At 39.5% G+C, this 21,352-nt stretch overlaps 1 protein-coding gene across 1 annotated transcript in view; it reads left to right on the top strand.

The window, feature by feature from the left end:
- Positions 1-4,330: 4,330 nt before the first annotated feature.
- Positions 4,331-21,352, top strand: part of SLC6A5 (solute carrier family 6 member 5) — a 63,800-nt gene continuing 46,778 nt past the window's right edge. The window contains 5 exon segments of the mRNA XM_032212970.1: positions 4,331-4,456; positions 7,290-7,428; positions 13,248-13,379; positions 14,094-14,267; positions 21,034-21,178. Of these exon segments, the coding sequence (XP_032068861.1) occupies positions 4,388-4,456; positions 7,290-7,428; positions 13,248-13,379; positions 14,094-14,267; positions 21,034-21,178 (659 nt within the window). The 5' untranslated portion in view covers positions 4,331-4,387.

The raw sequence follows: 21,352 nt of genomic DNA, 5'->3' as shown, positions 1-21,352 counted from the left end.
TTGGCTGTCATTACATTAGAAACTTAGAACAACAAAAGGGCAACAACAAAAACAGATTCCAATGCCTGAATTGAAGAAAAAGAACAACTAACTAAATTCCTCTCCATTGAAGATGATGAGCAAGTGAAAAAAAATCAGGTTTTACAATTTATGAATTTGCATCTTAAAGAATGAGACACATCAGCACATTTTTTCTTTTTATAAATGAAGATCCTTCCAACAAAATTTGTCTTTTGATTGGTGACTTGTCACGTTTTGTTTAGCTCCTCTGCTTAAAGGAATTATTCTACCTTGGGGGTGGGGAGGGATGGTGCTGACAGATAGGCAGAGCTAGAAAGGATCTCTGGGTTATGCGCCCCCCCTCCTGCCCCATTCTGAGGGACAGCAAAGACACTGGTTACAATTCCAGTTAGGTTCAAAACTCTGAAATCTTCTTATTTTGAAATAATATTAAGCCACACAAATGTTTACTTTCCTGGTTTTATTGGTAGTTCTTGTGAGCCAGTTAGGATCATTATTCACAAGATAAGGGACTTATATGAACAAATAAATATAAAACTAATTCAGAGTATATTTAATGCATTATAGTTTTTAAGAATATTTAATATTTTCAATGATACGTTTTTTAAAAAAATATTTATTGTTTTATTTTTGTTACATGCTACCCACAATCACTAGTTGCGAGATACGAGGCTATATAAATTGAGGCTATATAAATTGGATGGATGGATGGATAGATGGGTGGATGGATGGATGGACTGGCAGGCAGATACCGTAAGCTCAATGGGATGTATTTTAGGAAAGTTTGCAAAAGTCCACATTCCAACACTCTCTTATCTGGCTAAGTTGTGCCTTTTCTTCTTGAAATAATTTCTAACTAAATTAACTTAGTTTAACTTAATGGACATTCATTTTAAAAAATAAAATAAGAAAGCAATGTTTTAAAATAAGATAAAATAGTGTAGTTCTTTCTATACCTACCTTCATAGTGCTTAATATAGATACACACTTCTACATTTTTAAAGCTAGAAATGTTATTTCATGATCTCACCATCATTGTAAGTCCCTCCTAAGTAGGCCCTACTCTGTTACTGCAAGGTAGGTTTCAAAGAAGATATGAACTAGAATAAGTGATTTGAAATACCCACTTCCAAAATGGGTCCTAGATGAGATGAATCTAAATGCTTCATTATACTACAATTTTGTAATTGTTTCATAAAGTAGCCTTTGTGATTGAGGAGTTACAATGAGTATTCATAAAACAAACTCACTCCTTGAATCTCATATAGAGAGGTGACAAAGTATAAAGTCCATGAATTTTCAAAAGAGCTACCACCTAGTAAATAGGCTTGTGGACGTTCTCAAAAATCATCCAATCACATTTCTATCATTGTAAATCTGAAATGTGATTGGTTGTTCAAAACACATATATGCATTTTAAAAATACATCAAAACTAGTATTCACATACGATACACACAAATAATACAAAGAGACACATGCATGTTTCAAAGATTGACTCTAGTCCGATTAAAATTAACAGGACCACCACATTGAAATCAACTAGGGCTTGATCAAGCTCATAGTTCTAGTTTCTAAGCCAACCATTTACCCATTTGTTGGTGCATATATTGCACAGAAATTTACAATCAAAGTTCGTGCTGCTAAAATCGCAATTTCCTAATGGGTGGCCAATTTCAATGACATTTTAGGGATTCCTTAGGATCTACAGCATCTGTCCTGGGTTGTCAAGTCTGAGTGTCACACAGAGGTTACAGTTATTGCCTGATTTACTTACACATCTCTACAACTTATGAGTCTATGAAGAAATCTTGCTTAAAGATATTCCCCGGAGTATGCAGGTTGGGCATTCTAGATTTTAATCCCAACCCAATTTGAGGGATTACATTGGATAAGGCTGGTTATGTGGCATCAAGCTTCCTAATGCTCCTGAACAAATTCAACCCCAACATCACTTTTTAACTTTTTTAATGGAGTAATCCAATACTAGTTTGCTCCTTTAAAGCAAAGATTTGGGGTTTCAGTCTTTGAAAATCTTCACTCAGCAGCGCTTGTGTGTGTCCAGAGGAATATTTCTCCTACCATCTCTATGTACTAAAAATAATCTCGACGAAAATAAATATTTCTCTGGGCACGCGGTGAATTTCGTCCACTGTCTTGGGTATCCCGCTGCATTTTTGGCGGACAAAGGTCCAGAAAGGTGGGGGGCGGGGAGAGAATCTTCTCTTTTCACTTCCCAGAAGAATCGTGACATTAAATTAAAATGCCGCTGCTGACAGATGAAAGGCAGGAAAAGGCGACGAACCGGGTCTTTCCAAGGGGCGGTAGAGGAGCTACTGACTGGAGGCGGGAGCGGTGCGTTAACGAGGGAGTAGACTTCTATCGCCCCTGTTTGCGCGTTGGGTGCAATAGGACGTGTTTCTCACATGTTCTTTTTCTAATTAACCACACACGCGCGCACACTGCTTTCGCTGGGCTTGGCTTAGCAAAGTCTCACCCCCCTCCTTCCCCCTGAGTCACACCAAGCACGCCATCCCAACTGCTGTCTGACTGACAGCTAGCTTGTGCGCCTGTTCCTGTTGCCGCTTTAAAAATTCGAATCCGTGGGTAATGATTTATCAAACTCTGATTATCAAAAAAATGTCATAGGAAGGGCACCTTGCTATGCACTGACGCAAACCCAGTCTTTCTCACGGAGCTATAGAAAGCTTTGCTCTTAACGGAGCAAAATTCACTCTACCATTTCGCCCCAGCTGCAGCCTTTTGCCTCTGCAAGATTTTGTCCGATGCTATTATAAATATGGTAAGTGGGCTTTATTTTTTAATCTGTCTTTTCTTTTTGGAGCCTTGGGTTGGGAGAAAACTGTATTTTGCTTGTAATCTTGCAGATGGTTCCGTATTGTTGCGGGTTAAAAGTAGTTAGAAATTAAGGCTTAGTAAAAATGTACCGAGCGGCAGTCAGCCTGTAACGCTATGAGCACTGTCCAGGGTCCTGAAAAACCATATTCCTGTTCTGTAGATAAATTGTTTGGTTCTTTCTACTTTCTGGATCTGCATTTGCTGACTGCTTGAGTTTCTTTGGAGGGAGGGGTCGATTCCAAAAGTGGAAATAATATGTGTTATGTCTTTACAGACACTTTTCAGAAGAAAAAAAAAACATTCTCTACAGCAAAAATGTTTATAGAGCGGCAATGATTTATGGGTGAACTAGAGTTGTCTACTAAGGTAGATAAGCAAAGCACAGATTGGAGAATGTGGCCCAATTTTATAATTCTACATATGCAATCCTATTTTTACCCAGCATGAGATCCTCAGAGTACCTACTGAGAAACAAATCCCATTAAATTTACAATCTGTTTGGAGTAACGGGATGTGAGAAAATGTAATTCAGGATTTTTATGCTTCTCGTGCTCCTCCCCCATCGGTATAAGTATGTGGGGGGGGGCAAGGTTGGGAATATTTAGAAATCAGTATTATTGAATTTCTCTCTATGTCGTTAGCTGCATATAGGGTAGTTCGGCTTTATCTCCCCCGCCCCCCTCTCCAGCTCAAAGCTAGTATGCACTGCTGAAGACAGAAAGGAAATGAGGCGTAAAATTAAAGATATTTTTTTTCTACAGTGGGGCAAGGAGAGGGGAGCGTCTTTCAGTCGTGACGAGAAAATAAAAAAGGTTTGCAAGGAGAGAGCTGGGGGCGATGGGGTTTCCTACGCCGGAAATGTGGGGCTGCAGGGGGAAGAAACGATTTTAGGTTAGAGTGTGAAATGGAATCTGCCGCAGCGTCTCCCTGATGCCTTAAGCAGCGCAACCTTCATACGAATTCTAAACGTTCCAGAAAGCTTTTTCGAGCAACAGAGCCGACCGCGGGCAGCTGTTCGTTTCCTTCTTTCTTATTGTCACTCTGCTCTTGCAGGATTACGCCTATCCCAAGGAGATGAGCGAGCAACTGGTTCAAAGCCCCGAGGTGGTCGCCCCTGGGCCACTAGAGAGGGCAGGGATCCACAGAAACAGTCCCGAAACCGAGCAGCCGCAGAACTTCCAGTCCCAAGTCCCGCCTCAGCTGGCTAAAGTGGGCACAGCTCTCTCAGGCGACATCCAGCCTTGGCCTCTCGACGAAGGGCCACCCCACGAGACCGAGCGCGCCAAAATTGGGATCGGCAAAGTCGCCTCCGCCCAAGGCAATCCCCCAAACGGCAAAGACCCCGCCGATCTTTGTACGCTCAAGAATGCCCCCTGTGCAGGGAACGCCGCGCCAGCTAACATTGCCCCCTGCAAAATCGCCCCCTTGCAGAGCGCCGTTGGGCCGGCTAATCAAAGTCTTGGTAAGAGCCTGGTGGAGCCAAACAATACCAATACAGGCTGGGTGAACATGAGCCATAGCACCGTGGTGTTGGGTACAGATGGAATCGCATCTGTTCGGCCTGGCAGCGTCACTGAGGTGAGTTGGTCCTCCCATCCCATATACGTTACTCGGTCCCTTTCAGAATGCAAGCAGGGGCTCCTTACTCACGGAAGGACCCTGACTCCACAAAAGTCAACTCCTCCGATATCCTTAAATCATTGACACCAGCTGGCCCCTTAATTCCAGAAGTGCTTGGCTGCCATCATTGCCAAACAGTCCTGCGGTCTGGGGCTTAGGGGATGTGTAGGTCGACATCTCCCAGTTCGGGATAGGCCGAAACAATTTTAATTAAAACAATTCAAAACTGAGATAGGCGAGGAGCGACCTTGAAAAAGAAAATCGAGGCTAGAGTCTTGCGTTGCCTCTTCCAATGCCGGAAGGGAAAAGACAGCAGGCGTTTCTGTTCAAAAAGGAAGAAGGTAAAATCTTCAACCGGTAGTCCGTAAAAGCCGTTTCAGGAGGTGTATTTTATACTCCTAATAACCACATAAACTAGATTGGGAGGAAATGACTGGCTCAAAGTACGATTCAAGGTTAACTTGAACCCTGAGAGCTCTGTGGCTTCATGCTGCGTGCGAAGCCATCGGATGAGTTGCTAGAGCTGGTTTAAAAGTGCCAGCCCAGTACTTTGGAAACAAGGGATTATAGAGTAGCGCCTTCGGGGAAATTAACTCCCAAGAAGTGTTTGCCGGCCCGCCTTCCGTCTTCCAGGATTGCGCTGCTTTGCATGGAAGGCTGGTGGTAAAACCAAGCGAGAGCGGGGTCGGGCAGGTCACCCTTTGCGATCCTGTCTGTCTGTCGGCCTGCCTGGCCCCTGATCGGAGCACAATCGAAAAAAAACTACCCAACCAATGAGCCTACGGGGCCAACCCGCCTCCTGAAGCCCCTGTGGGCCAAGCTGGGCGATCAATCACTTCACTTCAGACAGTTTAATCGTTACTCGGAGTCAGTCAGCGCGCAAAGCTCTGGCGCTGCGGCGGGTTGTAAGAAACAGAGCTCCGGGCCGCCACTGCGGAACACCTGATCCCTTCGCTGAGCAGCAGCCGCTCGGGAGCTCCGGCGCTTAGGAAGCAAAGCGCTCCGAACGCGTTCTGCCAAGCCTTCTCAGGTCAGACTAGGAACCTCCTCAATTGGCTGGGAGTGATGGAGGTTGTAGTCCGAGCTCTCTGGAGAGCACTGCACTTAAGAAAAGGAAAGTCTCCATTTACCCCAAAGGACTACTTCTTCTGGTCTTTGCACAGAACTGGTCGGGAAGATTTTCTCCTTCCGGTCTCCGGAAGCAAGTTAAGTGGAAGGCATCGTAGAGGTTCATCACCTCAAAGTGGAGCTTATCCCCGGCCCGACCACGGTTATGTAGTATTGGTGGACAAATCAGGACGTCGATAAGTCCTCAAGATAGGGTAATATAAGCTCAGAGGGAATTGGATAGGTAAAACTTTTTCCTTCAGGTGGAATATTTTTTTCCAACAACTATCTGGGAAGACGAAGTGTAATCATCTTCTCTGGCTTCCGTTTAACCTTCTAGTCCTTTATCTTCTGAAATATCTTTCGTGGTTGTTTTTCTCATTTCAGGATCTTAGCAAACGAGGCAGCTTCTCAGTCGCTCACCCTGGTTGTTATCCAACTGGAACATGCCTTTCAGTTAATAGAGGTTACTGATTTAACCTCTGGGATGACGTTATAAGATTAAACACACCGTTCTAAAAAAAAAATGGTTCTCCCAAGAACCTGAACTATGAGGATTCAATGGAGGAGGGGAGGACAAAAAAAGGAATGTTCACATTCGTTGAATTAGGGAGATCTCCCTGGGTTACACCATATTTAACAACTACAGAGAGCCAGCAGGCAAAGTGCTTGAAGTCAATGAGCTGAATTCCTGCAGGGTCCCCCCTCCCAATATAGGTTGCAACTTGAACCCCCTGCTGCCTATCAAAAGCACCCTGGAAAACTGCCAACCTATTCTCCCTGCCCTCCCTGCCCCCAAGTTTACAGTGTATATTTTGAGAATCCAGTCTGCCCGATTCCTGACCCTCACTGTCAGCAGGATTTATGTTCCAGAGCCAGCTTCTCTTGAAGTGTACATCAACTATGATTTAGTTCACCTTTTCTTGATTTACTTAAACGGGAGGACGAGCCATTGGCCCTTGTGCACAAGTTTCTAAAAACAGAAGCCGAGCAAACGCTTTGGAAGAATTATGCCAAGGACCCACCAACCTATTCACAGTTTTACATACCCTGTGAAGGCAGAGGAGTGGGTTAAAAGAACACGTGTGCCATTCAGTTCTATGCTTTTCATTTTCAAAAGCAGGGCTCTTATGGGGATGTCAAACTGAGACTGTGCTGGTTAGCAGGAAGCCTATAGCCAGATTAAAAAACAAATAAATTCTGAAGCAGAAGGTACGGTAATTTCATGTAGAATGGCGTTTGACACTCTGCATTAACCTGCCAGAACCTGTAATTCTTTGAGCATGACCAAACCATTATTTATACTAAAATCTCCTTAATTTTAGTGAAAGGGATTACAGCCAAGCCCAACTCTTCAGACTGATTGGCTTCACTCCTTTCCAACACATTTATCTTTAGGTCGTTTGTCGGAATACCAGAACATACTAGATTGATCAGTTCATAATCCAGTGAGTTGTGCCAAGGTAAACAGTTGGGTTAGTTCAATCCAATTAATCACGAGTTGGGACTAGTCAGTTGTGTGAATGTAGCCATGGAGCCATAAGTGTATCATTTGATAAGGTAAAGCACACTGTCAGCCTCTGTTTTGCTTTGTTGCTTCGGCACCTTCAGATTTCAGATTTCCGAAAGCTGATTCTTGACTCAATGTATTATTGTAGTTATTATTATTTTCTTTCTGCAACAGGAGGAAGATGAAGGAGATGAAAATAAAGCCCGGGGCAATTGGTCTAGCAAGATGGACTTCATCCTCTCCATGGTGGGTTATGCAGTAGGGCTGGGCAATGTCTGGAGGTTCCCGTACCTGGCCTTTAAGAATGGGGGAGGTATGGATTTTCGACTCTTTTTACCTCGTGCAGCTCAGAAAGGGGATAACCCCCCCAAATTAATTGAACTTAAACTGGTGGGAGGGTTGACTTGAATCCAAACTCATCCGTTTCACTATTTTTGGAGATTGGGCTTACAGTTAGCAAATTAACAGGAAAGGTTGGGAGTGGATTGGGGAAAGGCAAAAAAAAGGATTGGCATTTCGTCTATAGGAATGTATAGCGTCATTTAACAAAGGACAACATCTCCACAATGAAAAAGGTTTTATAGTCCCACAAAGATGGTTGGAAGACACTATAAAGATAGGTAAAACTCAAGGAAACGCTTGGTGAGGTCAGAACATGTTTGGAATTCCCAGACGTTGTCCAACCAAAATCGACTCAGCAGCAAAAATCCATTCAGTGCTGTCACCCAGCAAGCAGGTGGGAGCTACAATAACCTTAGAGTGGAAGACTCTCAAACTTTGTCCACTCTCCCTCTGAGTGTTGCTTTGCAACCAAGGCAGTAAATAGACCCATGTCTTTCCATTATAATTACAATCATCACTTACTAATTGGTTTTAAAATGTAGATATTCACAGTTAAAAATCATTAAAATGCAGATTACAATGCTCTTTGGCATCCTATGCTGTAATCAGAATTTCTTAAGGGTGAGCAACAAAAGGACAATAATGTCCTTGCAGTTTTTCCCCCAGTACAAAATAGGAGCTTCTAATTCACATCAAACATTGCAAACATGGAAGAGTCAACTGGACATGGCATATAAATGTATCGTCTTTCTTACCAGGGACATGTGTGAAAAATTCTTTATAAGTGTAATTCTAATTTAAGTAACCTGTTCAGAGCTATTTGTGACAAACTCTACAAGGAGACAAAAATAGATTATAAGGACTTCTCACTCCCATCCCTTGGACATGAGAAGTTGATGAGGGAGGCTGGTTCTCTCTTTGACATGAGCAGCAAAAAATCCTTAGGCTCCTTAACATTTCCCATTCTTCAGTGAGTTCATTTTGAATTATAAAATATATGTCTATGGAGATTCTCAGTCATTCAGGTCATGGATGTCCCAAAGGTACTTTTTTCAAGAGGCAACTGGACTTTCAGGTTTTTCTTTGAAGGCGTTTGGCTTCCATTCCCCACCATACAGTCAGAGCTGAAGAAGCTTCTTGGATGAGAAGTGAAAAGTCTTCCAAAAAAACCGCCCCAAACTCTGAAAGTCCAGTTTCCTCTTGAAAAAGCACCTTTGGGATTAGAAAATATATATGCACTTATTTCATTCCTCAGTAAAGGGGGAAATGCTTAAAAGTGAAGAACGAGCCAATGTAAATTCTGCTAAACTTAATGAGTTTAAGAAATAACAGGAGTAGAACTGCTGAAGGCTATGGGTTAGAATGGCTATTTTTAGTCTAAAACATAAAGGATTACTTATTTATGTAAATATGCTGTCCATTCCCTTTAGAACAAACCACACCTTCCTACAGATACAGAAATTACACCTTCCTACAGATATGGTTACCATCTAGAGATTGCCTGACTTTTTGCAATCCAGATCTGGTAGCCTTATACCAATGCCAATGCTGCTTACGTACTAAGCAATACATACTGCGATAAAAATTAGTTTTCTCTTTATAAATTATAGTTTTAAATAGTTTTGGAGTATGGACACAGAAGCTTCAGATTTACTTGAAAGAAAGTGCATTTTACCTGCAAAATATTGGCTTGTTCCCCCCCCCCCCCCCCGTTTTCTACAGAAAAAAACCGAATAAAGATAAATAGATTACATAGGTTAACTTCAATGAAAAAAAAAACCTGAACGGTAAAAATTAGCAAGGAATAAATTCCACCGAACGCAGGAGCATATATACAAAGGGGGGCACCATAGTTATTACTCTTTTTACTATATCCAGTCATTATGAAAGGGTGTCAGGCTTTATTTCTATTATGAACAGAGCAACTGAGAAAGTGAAAACAATACGATATATCTTGGCGTTAAACTGTAGAATATGACTTGGGAACAGATTTCGAATTTAGTGGGGCCAAAAACCAACGGGCGAAATTCATACCCAGAAGTGAATTCGTTGTGTTTAGCGGGGACTGACGCCAGTGTGCACCGAATAGGACCTGCGAGCACATTTGCGTACTTCGCTTCCCTTTCAATTCAAGCCTCAGGCTACCTCGCCTAATCTGCAAAAAAAACCCGAACCGACTCCGACCGTGCAAACTTTTCGTTGATCTTTATTACTGCTGCCTGGGTTTAGGTTGGAAGCCCGAGTCTCAGGATGCAGCCTTGAGACCAATGTTTTTGGCGTGAGAAAAGCGAGGTCCCTTCGCCCCTAACCAATAAGGCTAAAGAGTGGGTGGCTTTTTTGAGCCGTCCCAGCAGTGCGGTTGGCTTTAAGAACGGAGTGTGTGTCTGTAGAGATTCTCAGTCATCCACATCAGGGTTGTGCCAAAGGTGCTTTTTCAGGAGGCAACGGGACTCTATTGTTTTGTTCTTTGAAGAACAGAAATCTTTATTTCTAAGTATACTGTATGTACAAGGAAGACAAATCTTTCCATTCCCCTCCATCCCCCTTTTCAAAGGTGCTTTTTTCAAGAGAGAGAGAGAGGGAGAGAGAGAGAGAGGGAGGGAGAGAGGGAGGGAGAGTGGGAGGGGAGAGAGAGAGAGAGAGAGGGGGGGGGGTGAAGAAGCTTCTTCTTGGATGAGAAGCGAAACGTCTTCAAGGAAAAAACAACAAGAACGTCCAGTTGCCTCCTGAAAAAGCAACTTTGGGACAACTGAGGATGTGCAAAAATCCGCGCACTGGAGTGTGGAGACGATGAAGCCGCTGTGCGCTCTTGTCCCCCTGTATCCTCTAGCCGCGAGCGCCGTATTCCAGCAAGCCGGTTATGTTTAAAAATGCGATTAAGGGGCTTTCCGTCCCTTTGGCTTCGCTTTGTTTTTGTTTTTGTTTATTCTGCCTAAACCGGTACCCCCCCCCCCCCCGGGTTATCTGCCGTCACACTCCAGGTAGCTCCGAGGCACAGTTGTAGGTGATGATGAGAAAAATGATTAGCCCTAATTGAATTAGCCGCGCCACCTGCAGCAAGGCCGGCGGCCATGGCAGCAACCCACGTCTTCCTTGTTGAACGCAGGGCCGGAAAAAAATAATCTATGAAATACCCCGAGGGGGGAGGGAAGCGGATGGGGGAAGTGGCTGATTTAGAGAAGATCCTGTCCAGAAGGGGTTACTTGTTGGGAAGTCATCTCTGTGAATCACAAAGATTGATTCTTTCTTTCTTTCTTTCTTTCTTTCTTTCTTTCTTTCTTTCTTTCTTTCTTTCTTTCTTTCTTTCTTTCTTTCTTTCTCCCTCTCTCTCTCTCTCCTTCCTTCCTTCCTTCCTTTCTTCCATCCTTCCTTCCTTCCTTTCAAGAGGCAACTGGCCTTTCTTGTTTTTCTTTGAAGGCCTTTCACTTCTCATCCAAGAAGCTTCTTCAGCTCAGAGCTTCTTCAAAGAAAAACAAGAAAGTCCACTTGAGTCTTGGGAGGGGAAAAAGGACATTTGGGACAACCTGGATGACTCAGAATCTCCATAGAGATCCCTGTGAAGTTCTTCATATGCATATCCCAGTGCCTTTATCAGGATGGGATCTTCAACAATATAGAGCCAAGGTGGCACAGTGGTTAGGGTGCAGTACTGCAGGCCACTTTAGCTGACTGTGATCTGCAGTTCAGCGGTTCAAATCTCACCGGCTCAAGGTCGACTCAGCCTTCCATCCTTCCGAGGTGGATGAAATGAGGACCCGGACTGTGGGGACAAGTTTCTGACTCAATTTGCTAAAAAAAAAGCGGTATATAAGTCTAATAAACAAACCAACAAACAAACAAACTCTTTAGATGGGGAATGAAGCTTATTTATGATAGAGGTAAAGATGCTCTGAATTAGATTGGGTGACACATCCATATAGTTTCCTTGGCAAGGGAATTGAAATAGTTGGCTACTGCCTTTCCTGGGATTTTTTTCTCCTTTTTTTTTTTGCCTTTGCAATCTAGTTCAGTGTTTCTCAACCTTGGCAGCTTGTCTGGATTTCAACTCCATGTTCAAGTTGCCAACGTTGAGAAGTCCCAAGCTAGTTTACGGTCCTGAAATTCCTGGAATTGGTCTCCCATCCAAGTACTAAGGAGGCCCGACCTTGCTTTGTTTGGAGTTTAGACACAGTTGACCAGCAGTTGTCTCTTTGTCATGTTCGGTAAGCTGCCAATGTGTCTAACCATTGCTGAAGGTTGTCATTCTTGGCTACAAGTCCAGTAAAATCTAATGCTTAAACACCAGGTTAGAAACAAGGAGACCGTGAATGCTAGTCCTGCCTTAGACATGAAAGCTGGCTGGGTCTCTTTGAACCAGTCACTTATTCTCATCCCAACTCGTCTCACAGGACTGTTTTTATGGGGAAAATAGAGGAGGAACTATTAGATATGTTTTACCACTATATATAATAAAGGAATTAAAGAACTCTTTAAAAAATAATTTTCTTTTAGAATGGGAGTTGTTAGAGTTAGTTTCATGATTGGCTTTCAGCTACCTGAAATTAGTAAAGTTTGGCCCTTTTTGTAAATTATACTGGAGTCAGATTATATTAACTTGTCCATTTCCCCTTGGATTGTATAAACTCAGTTTATCTTCCTCCAGAAACAGCCTGCATTTCAGTCTTATGCTGACCATTCATATTCCAGGAAAATAATCAGATTATTTTCCAATACTAAGACATGGTGTGTAAATACTTGCCCTCTATGAACTTATCAATCCTTCATCTGTCAGAGTGCTCTGGAAAGTATACAGAAACAAATGCTATAAACCAGTCCATATTTTCAAAATGAGGGTGCTATGTAGAAGAAATGGACTGAATTATGCTAATAGTGTACTAAAGAAAGACCCCCTTGTATTTCTCAATTCAGTTAGAAATGTGGGCTGGTTTAATCTTACTGACAATAGGATAATGTTGTTCTCTGTGCATTAATGTTGTACACCTATAGGGGGCAAGAATGGTGCATACACGTTTGTCCCTTGATACTTTGCCCCACCTATACATGACTGAATCAACTGCCTCATTTTGCCTAAAAGTTAAGTTGGCCTGGAGAAAAATAAAACTTACACTGTGGATGAAAAAAAGAAACTTTGGATCATATGTTATGTTAATCCATAATGTATCAGATTAACATATTGAGCAAATCTAACCACTATAGCTTGTAAATCTTGTTTTGTTTAGTGATAGGGTGTGGTAGTTTGCCACCTTTTAGTGTAACGTAGGGAATTAACCTATGTATTTAATTTTCTGGGATAATACGATATGCAAAACTCTCAACTGAACTAATTGAAGAAAAAAATATGGCTAAGCATTTGTTTAAAGCCAGTTATTAATAAAATCCAGATTTAATGCTATTTAAGTAAACCCATTCAATAATAGAATATTGATTAATGACAGTCAGGTTAAATAATCCCATAGATGCCTGTTGTTCTGCTTCCCAAAGAATTATGTCTGTTTTTGATCAATATACAGTCCATGTTGCCCCACCCCAATTGGGCAGAAATGTAAATTTCTAAGACAGGCTTCCTCAATTTGGCATCTTTTAACTGAGCTGGTGGACAATTGGAGATGTAATTCCACACAGCTCCAGGCTGCCGATTTGGCAAAATTTATTAAAGATGAAATATCTTAGTTCCATACAATTTCTTGAGATTAAATACGTAAAACTGTAAAGCAGCAATAAGAAAGGCAGATTGGTTGTTTTCTGTGTTTAAGGTTTCTCCCACTTGGTCCTTTCCCCCCCCCTATTCAGGTGCATTTCTTATTCCCTATTTGACAATGTTGGCTCTGGCTGGAATCCCTATCTTTTTATTGGAAGTTTCTCTGGGACAATTTGCTAGTCAGGGACCTGTATCTGTCTGGAAAGCCATCCCTGCCTTACAAGGTAAGCTTTGGAAACGGATTACTTCCTGCGCTTTTCAGAAATTAGGAAATTGTGGATTAACTTCAGTTTAATCAAGAGATAGGACATGACTTTGGTCTTTGGGTGGCGCTGTGAGAGAGCAGCGGCTGATGCTTTGCAGTCTTATTTTGACCTTGAATGGACCTTGCCTTGACTGATGTGGTAATAATGCAGCACTTCTCCTGTTTTAGTGAACCTTCACTGCATTCTGCAGCAGGGGAGTGTAGCTGCAGCATTCTGATTGAATCCAACACATGTGATACTGCAGTATAGTACTTTCCGTACTTAAAAAAAATCCATGCAAACCCCGTGCATCATATTTATATCAGGGGGATGGAGGGTGCACAGTAAGATGCAAGGATGCATACTTTGATGCATTAAAAATTGATTGCAATGTATTCATCCCAATGTACTGTACTTAATCTGATAATCATCATATGTGAATGATGACAATTTGGTGCAAGCCAGAATCAAATATGTATTTACTTCGAGCGTAATTCAGTCAGTCAATTTGTGATTAGAAATAAAATAGAACGGGGCTGCATATTGAATTGTCTCCTATAAATGACTCAAAAATAATGTACTCAGTGGACAAAATACAATAGTTGCATAAGATTAGTTGGTTTGATCATTATTTTTTGGTCCCAAGAATATAAAACAAGATAGCATCATATCTGTTTTATTATTTTTTTTCAGGTTGTGGCATTGCAATGCTGATTATCTCTGTCCTAATAGCCATATATTATAATATTATATTGTGCTATACACTTTTCTACCTTTTTGCATCCCTTTCACCTGTGTTACCTTGGGCTTCCTGTAATAATCCCTGGAATACACCTGATTGTAGAGATAAAAACAAACTTTTGTTAGGTAAGTTGAGGCATGCTTTCTTTTATATTTTAAAGCTCACATTCCTGTTATGCTTCTGATCTGTACTATACCTGTAACAAGCTAAAGCATATTCAGAGATTTGTTACTGTAAATTAACAATTCTCCATACAAAGCCTGTCTTTTCTTTACTGAGCAGTAATGATTAGATGACTTTAAAATAAATTTTAAGTCACTAGTAGGTATCCTGCTGCTGAGCTGATTAAAAAATCAAAGGGTACTGATAATTTTACCTTTGTTTTACTGGTCAATTATTTTATATGGCGAACCTTTTTGTTGAACTAATCTCTATCCATTAGAAAGTCTTAATGATGCCTTTATAAATACCAATAACTAATAGTTTAGTTATTTACATCTTCATCATATCAGTATTAAATAATTAAAATGTTAAAGCTAGAAAATCAATGATCTAGAAATATTATTTTCTTTCAATCAATTGTATCTGATTCTTAGAATCTCTCTGGACAAATCTCTGCACTTTTCTTGGCAATGTTTTTCAGAATGGTTTGCCATTATCTTTTTTCCTACAGTTGAGAAAAGTGACTGGGTCACTTTCCAATGTCACCCAGCCAAGGTGAACTAGAACTCCCTGTCTCCTGGTTTCTAGCCTGAAAACTGCCAAATTGAGTCATACAATTAATAAATACAAAATCATCACTTAATATAACGTGACTTAAGTTAAAATCAGTACATGTTTTATGGGTCTTTAATGTCCTAAGGCCACCGTTGATGTGATTAATAGTATTTTCTCTGGGTAAGAATGTTATAAAGAAAACTCACATAACGAGTGCTTGGCAGGCTACATGAACTCTGTCATAACAAAAAAATTGCCTTACTAAGGTGATTCTTCAAATAATTCATTCCAAGTAAGGAATCCATCAGATTTAATCATGCTAATGAACTCTGTGTGTGTGTGTGTGTGTGTGTGTGTGTGTGCATTAAAAGCACTCACTCTTTTAAAACAGCTGGAAAAGAATTCCTAACTAAGAATATATTGCATATACAAATGGAGTGTATCTTCTGATACCTAACATGAATACTACTCAGTTTGAAGGTTTACTGAGTTGATACATGTGTGCTCAGGACAGAAATGCAAAAGGAAAAATGATTTTAGTAAATCATTCTGAGAAAAGTTGAATTTTAAAGGTGTAATACATATGTTTTTAAAATAAAATAAATCAATACTGTGTCAATCTATATTTTAATTTAACTTTTTAAAAAGTTCCATAAATTATTTTTCCCTGCAAAAGGTTCTTCTACTTTTTTTTTTTAGCTCACCCTTAGTGAACCAGATTTATTTTATTTTTTAGTTTACTGCTGCAAAATGCTAAAGGGCATTTTTCTTAGTTCTAAATTGTTTTAAATAATAATGTATGTATTTCTTGATAGCATTTTGTGCTGTATATGGCCCCAACATTTTGTAGTTTATAGTGTTATCCATGCTTTCTGCTATATAAAAAATTAGTCCCCTCTTGATATGTTGCCTTTAGATGCAAGGTGGGAACTCAGTGAGGCTATAGGTAGATTGTAAAAGAACTTACTTTAGAATTTAGAATGTCCCTGAGCCACTTTATTATTAAGATACAGTAAATACAATGTTCTTGTCTTATATTAGGTAAGAAATCTGACTGGGAGATTCTGCACCAGTCACACTTTTTCATCCCACCCACCTCACAGAGTGGTTGTTATGGGAAAAATAGGAGGAGGAAGGAGTAATAGATGTGTTCTCTGTTTTGAGTTATATATAAAAATAATAAAGGGAGGGGGGATTTTTTAAAAAAATCTTTAAAAAAATCAAGCCCCATGAAAATTGGCTGAATTTTTCTTCAGAGATGCAGTCAAAGTAATTTATTTCTGTCTAACCAAATAAGAAAATTTGAAATATACAACAATATAGGAAGAGAAAGAGCCATTTTGACTAGCAACTTGGCTAGAGATTTGAGTTGGGGTAAACAGCAGTTCTTCACAAAAGTGTCAAGTTACTTTCATTTTGATCAATCAGTACCTTCCCCTACCTATTATTGACTGATCAATGACTTCCATTACATATTTTCTTCCTAATATATTTTAATAGATACCCCATAATTCTGACTAGAGTAGCGTTACAGAATTTATTAAGTTTTTATGCAAGTCTGTTTCATGTAATGGTAAAAGACATCAGGCTAGAAACTGGAAGACTCTCTGGTCCTTCCTTAGGCACAAAGCCAGAAGGGTGATTTTGGCACAGTCACTTTCTCAAAAATCTGGGAAGGAGGCAATGGCAAACCACTTCTGAAAAACTTTGCCAAGAAAACTGCAGGGACATGTCCAGGCAGGCTGTGAGAGTTGGACATGATTGAATGGAAGAAATATTTACATGAATGAGTGGAAAGGGGAAAAAAAAGTAGTAGAATTATATAAGGCATCCTGTAAATCAATAATTTGCTTTGCTAATTTTTGTAAAGTTCAAAAAAGGAGGAAAATAACAGCATTTGCCTATTCTACAATTGTACAAATTAGAAATCATATTAGATATGTAGTAAGAGGAAGCGCAATTCATTTCTGTAGCCCTTCCTGCTATCTTCTTAAAACATCCAACTAGCGCGTATTGTCTTATTTCTTAAAACAATTTTGGCATTGTAAAAATAAGCAAATTTATTGAACTCTTGGATATGTAATTGCATACATAAAATGTGAAACTCCTCAATTTTCTGTTTTCATGCAAAGATTATTCTGTCTCTTGCTGCAAATGGTTGCTCCCTCTGCTGACTTGAATTATTTAGTGCAGGCAAATTACCAACTCAGGAAAACTAAGCTGAATTAAAAAAAAAAAACAAAACAAAAGCCAAGCTTGCTGCAGTGCAGCAAAAATGACCTTATATGTCACTCTGAGATCTTGCTCATGCTCAGATATGGTCAAAGCAAGACAAGCCAATCCATCTTACACATATTCTGCTATATATCCTGTACATGCTTTACTATTATGTACCTTAGGACTACTATCAAAGAAACAACAGTAATAATTTATTTGTTGACCAAATAAATATACAGCCACTCAACTCACAAATAGGCAGCTTAAGGTAAAGGTAGACATAACATATGTGTTAGTCGTTCCTGATTCTAGGGGGCAGTGCTCATCTCTGTTTCAAAGCTAAAGAGCAAGTGTTGTCCGAAGACATCTTTGTGGTCATGTGGCTGGCATGACTAAATGCCAAAGGCACATGGAACACTGTTACCTTCCCACCAAAGGTGGTTCCTATCTTTCTACTTGGATTTTTATGTGCTTTTGAACTGCTAGGTTGGCAGAAGCTGGGACAAGTAACAGGAGCTCACTCCATTAGAGAGGGCTAGGGATTTGAACCCCCGAATTGCCAACATTTCTGATCTCAGAAAGTGGCTCAGCATCTTAGCCACTGAGCCACGAATGTCCCTATAGGCAGCTTACAAAACTTAAAAAATACACCATATAATAAAATCAATTAAAAAACTTCCACCTCACCCCTCATGGCAGCAACAACCACTTGATCAGTTCTATCTCCATTTGTGGTCACCAGGTCTGCTGAGAAAACCACATTATCAAGGCCTTCCGGGAAAGCAGCAGAGTTGGGGACTAACCATACCTCAGGGGAGAATGGTATTCCACAAAGAAAGGGCTACCATTGAGAAAGTCCTTTTTTGTGGTCCAACCAGATTACAATCCTTAATCAATGGGGCCCAGAATATGCCCCAAATTCCCATTCTGTTGGACTAAATGGATGTAATAGGGGAGAGATGGTCCCATATATAACCTGGTTCAGGGGTGGGTTGCTAATCCTGTTCCAACCGGTTTGGTTGGAACGGGGCCGGCGGCGTCCTCGTGCACGTGCGCAGTTCACGCATGCATCTTAGCACCTGCGCGATGCTCCAGCTGCTCGCAGAGACTCGCGCAGGTGCTGTATGTGCCATGCGCCTGCGTGGAAGCGCAGAAGCCTTCAAAGACCGGTAAGGAGGGCGGACGGGCGGGTGGGCCCTTCGCCGTTCCCGGAAGTTACTTACTTCCGGGTTCGCCGACCAACCGGTTCGCGGGGACCGCCACGAACCAGTTGAAACCCACCCCTGACCTGGTTCCATAAATACAAATGTCTTATGTGTGCACATTATGGCACATTTACCAGTGAGTAAATCGCATTACACTGAATGAGAAATTCTCTTGAGTAGATTATACATAGCATTCCATTGTTTTATAGTTTTTTGATGACTGAGAACCAGTGCAATAATTTTAAGGTGCTATTTATTAAGTCTTACAAATATGCATTCAACAGCATATTCAATAAATACATCTCAAATTTTAATTAAATATAGTTTTTTGTGATTTGAAATTTGGTAGCATTGGTAATCCCTTCCCCAGAATTTGCAATTGGATTGGGATTCTATCTCAATTTTGGATATTTTCTTAGCCCTCTTTCTGGCTCGTGTACTATATAAATCCTCAAAGGAAGGAAGGCTGGTTGGAATATAAATAAAGTATGCTGCTTAGAAAGTAAGAAGCAGCTATTTATTTAGAGGAACTATAACATAAGACATGTAAAATCAAATACAAAAACATTTGCAATTAAAAAAAAGTATTTAACCCCCAAATAAATATAGGAAACATTAAAAAAGAAAAAGAACTGTGGAAGGATACATACAACTATTCTACCCTCTGCTGGTAGTTTGAGATATAACACCAAAATTATTTATATGTCATTTGTAAAAAAAGTTTGAACTTTGTAATAGCAATTACATACCAGAATTTGAAAATGGTGGACATATAAATATCTGACTTCACAACAAGGATATAGTAGTTTCCTAGTTTTGTGCTTCCTGCATTGATAATTTTTCCTAGTAATTTCCTACTAATTTTAACTAAGGGATAGTTTTGCGAATTTATTAAAAAAGGTTAAATGTGCTAGATACGGTATTATAAAATATAACAAATATACCATTTTAATAATTTTGTTCATTGGAGCATTTTTGCAATTGCATCATTTTGTGGCATGTAGTACACTGACTTAAGCTGAATCTGCTGAAATTCTGCAATTATTAATATAGAGGAGTTACTGCTGGAAAAAAGAAAAAAAAGGGCTTTAAAAAACAGAATGAAGAGAGCATGTCTGCTCCTGTATTATGTTTTTATAAAGATTCCACTGTACTGTCAACTAGTAACTATGATTTATTTATAGTTAATAGGTTTTCATACGTTAAATTAAAGTTAAAGTAAGACTATATGAATATTTTCAAATATTGGTTATTCATATTAAAAACGTTTTAAGGTATTGATATTATTTACTTAAAGTTATAGAGGCCTTCTTGTAATTCAGTTTGTCTCTCTATTGAAGAAAGTTGGAGGTCAATTTTTATATAAATTTATTTTATGTATTTTGGTTGCCTTTTAAATTTTCTTTTTACTCCCCCTTTTTCTTTATGTTAATTTGTATTTTATTGCTTTTTGAAAACGTACCAAAATTATATGTATTTATTTTATTATTAAATTTCTATGTCATGCAGCTGACTGATATAGCAATTCTGGACGGCTTTTATAAAGGGGATTAACTATGCTAATTAAATCAACTATATGATTTAATACATTTTACTTTGTCTTATGATTCTGCTACTTTTAATTATTTAATTAAACTGTACAATAAACTTTTTTTATTAAGTGCAATGTAAAATAAATAATCAGTTTTGAACCAGATTGGTGATTAATAAAACACAGGTTGCTTATTGGAACTTTGCATTTATTTATTAAATATGTATATAAACTAAATTGTGTAATTTTTTTTCAGTTTAAAATTATGTTATTCAATACTATAAAAATTACAACATGATAAAACATTTCAAATAAACTTTAAAAATATTACTGTAACTATAGGCATTTACCCAAATATTGATAATATTAACTTCCAGAAGCCCTACAGAATGACTTTATTTTGATAAGTTTGGCAAAGTTCACACCAAACTAACTTCTGGGGGTGGGAGCTATTTCTTAGGGTAGGGGCACTACCAAAGTGTAGGCACAGGTGGGTCAAAATAGTTTAAGAGAGTTGTTATGATCATGAGATTGTATTTATATACAAATAAGGTAATCCTTGATTTACAACCGTTAGTTAGCAACAATTTGAAATTACAACTGAACTGAAAAAAGTGAATTATGGTCATCACAGTTAGAACTGTCCCAACATACCCACAGTCATGTGATCAAAATTCAGGCACTTGGCAACTAGCATATATCTCGTTGACTGTTGTAGCATCCTGGGATCATGTATCACCATTTGCAACCTGTTTCTGACAAGTCATTGATTGCTTAACACCCTGTAATAGTAATACACTGTGCAACTACAGTGTTTTGGCAAAAAAAAAAAGTTTGTAACTATTGGTGTGACTCAGTGGTGAAATTCACTTTTTTTTACTACCGATTCTGTGGGCGTGGCTTGGTGGGCGTGGCAGGGGAAGGATACTGCAAATCTCTATTCCCATCCCACTCTGGGGCCAACCAGAGGTGGTATTTGCCAGTTCGCCAGGACATGTCAGAACCTGCTGAATTTCACCTCTGGTGTGACTCCCTTAACAACCTCCTTGCTTAGCAATGTAAATTTCATTCCAGCTGTAATTTAACTCAGGAACTACATATACATGTGTGAACTGAAATATATTTTCACCATAAAATGTAGTTTTTTAATTATGATTCCCTGACAGTCATTGCATATAATTGGTCCACAACAGTAATCTTTTGATTTGTTTCTTTTATCAGATTCCTGTATCATTGGTGATCATCCCACGTTGCAAATAAAAAACTCTACTTCCTGTATGAGTGCCTATCCAAACTTGACAATGGTCAATTATACCAGCCATGTCAGCAACAAGACTTTTGTCAGTGGCAGTGAAGAATATTTCAAGTAAGATTGTTTGATAAAAGTTTTATTAAAAAAGAAACTAAAGGAAATCTTTGGCAGAAAAACCACTTGGTGGTAGATATTTTTATTTCTACATTTAAATGTATTACATGTTTAAAACTATTTTGCATCAAGTGCTCATTTTAAGGATATGGTTGGCACTTAGTTAGCACTAAC

Source organism: Thamnophis elegans, chromosome 1 (assembly GCF_009769535.1).
Source record: "Thamnophis elegans isolate rThaEle1 chromosome 1, rThaEle1.pri, whole genome shotgun sequence".
Classification (NCBI taxonomy): domain Eukaryota; kingdom Metazoa; phylum Chordata; class Lepidosauria; order Squamata; family Colubridae; genus Thamnophis; species Thamnophis elegans.
This window is presented reverse-complemented; position numbering and strand designations above follow the sequence as displayed.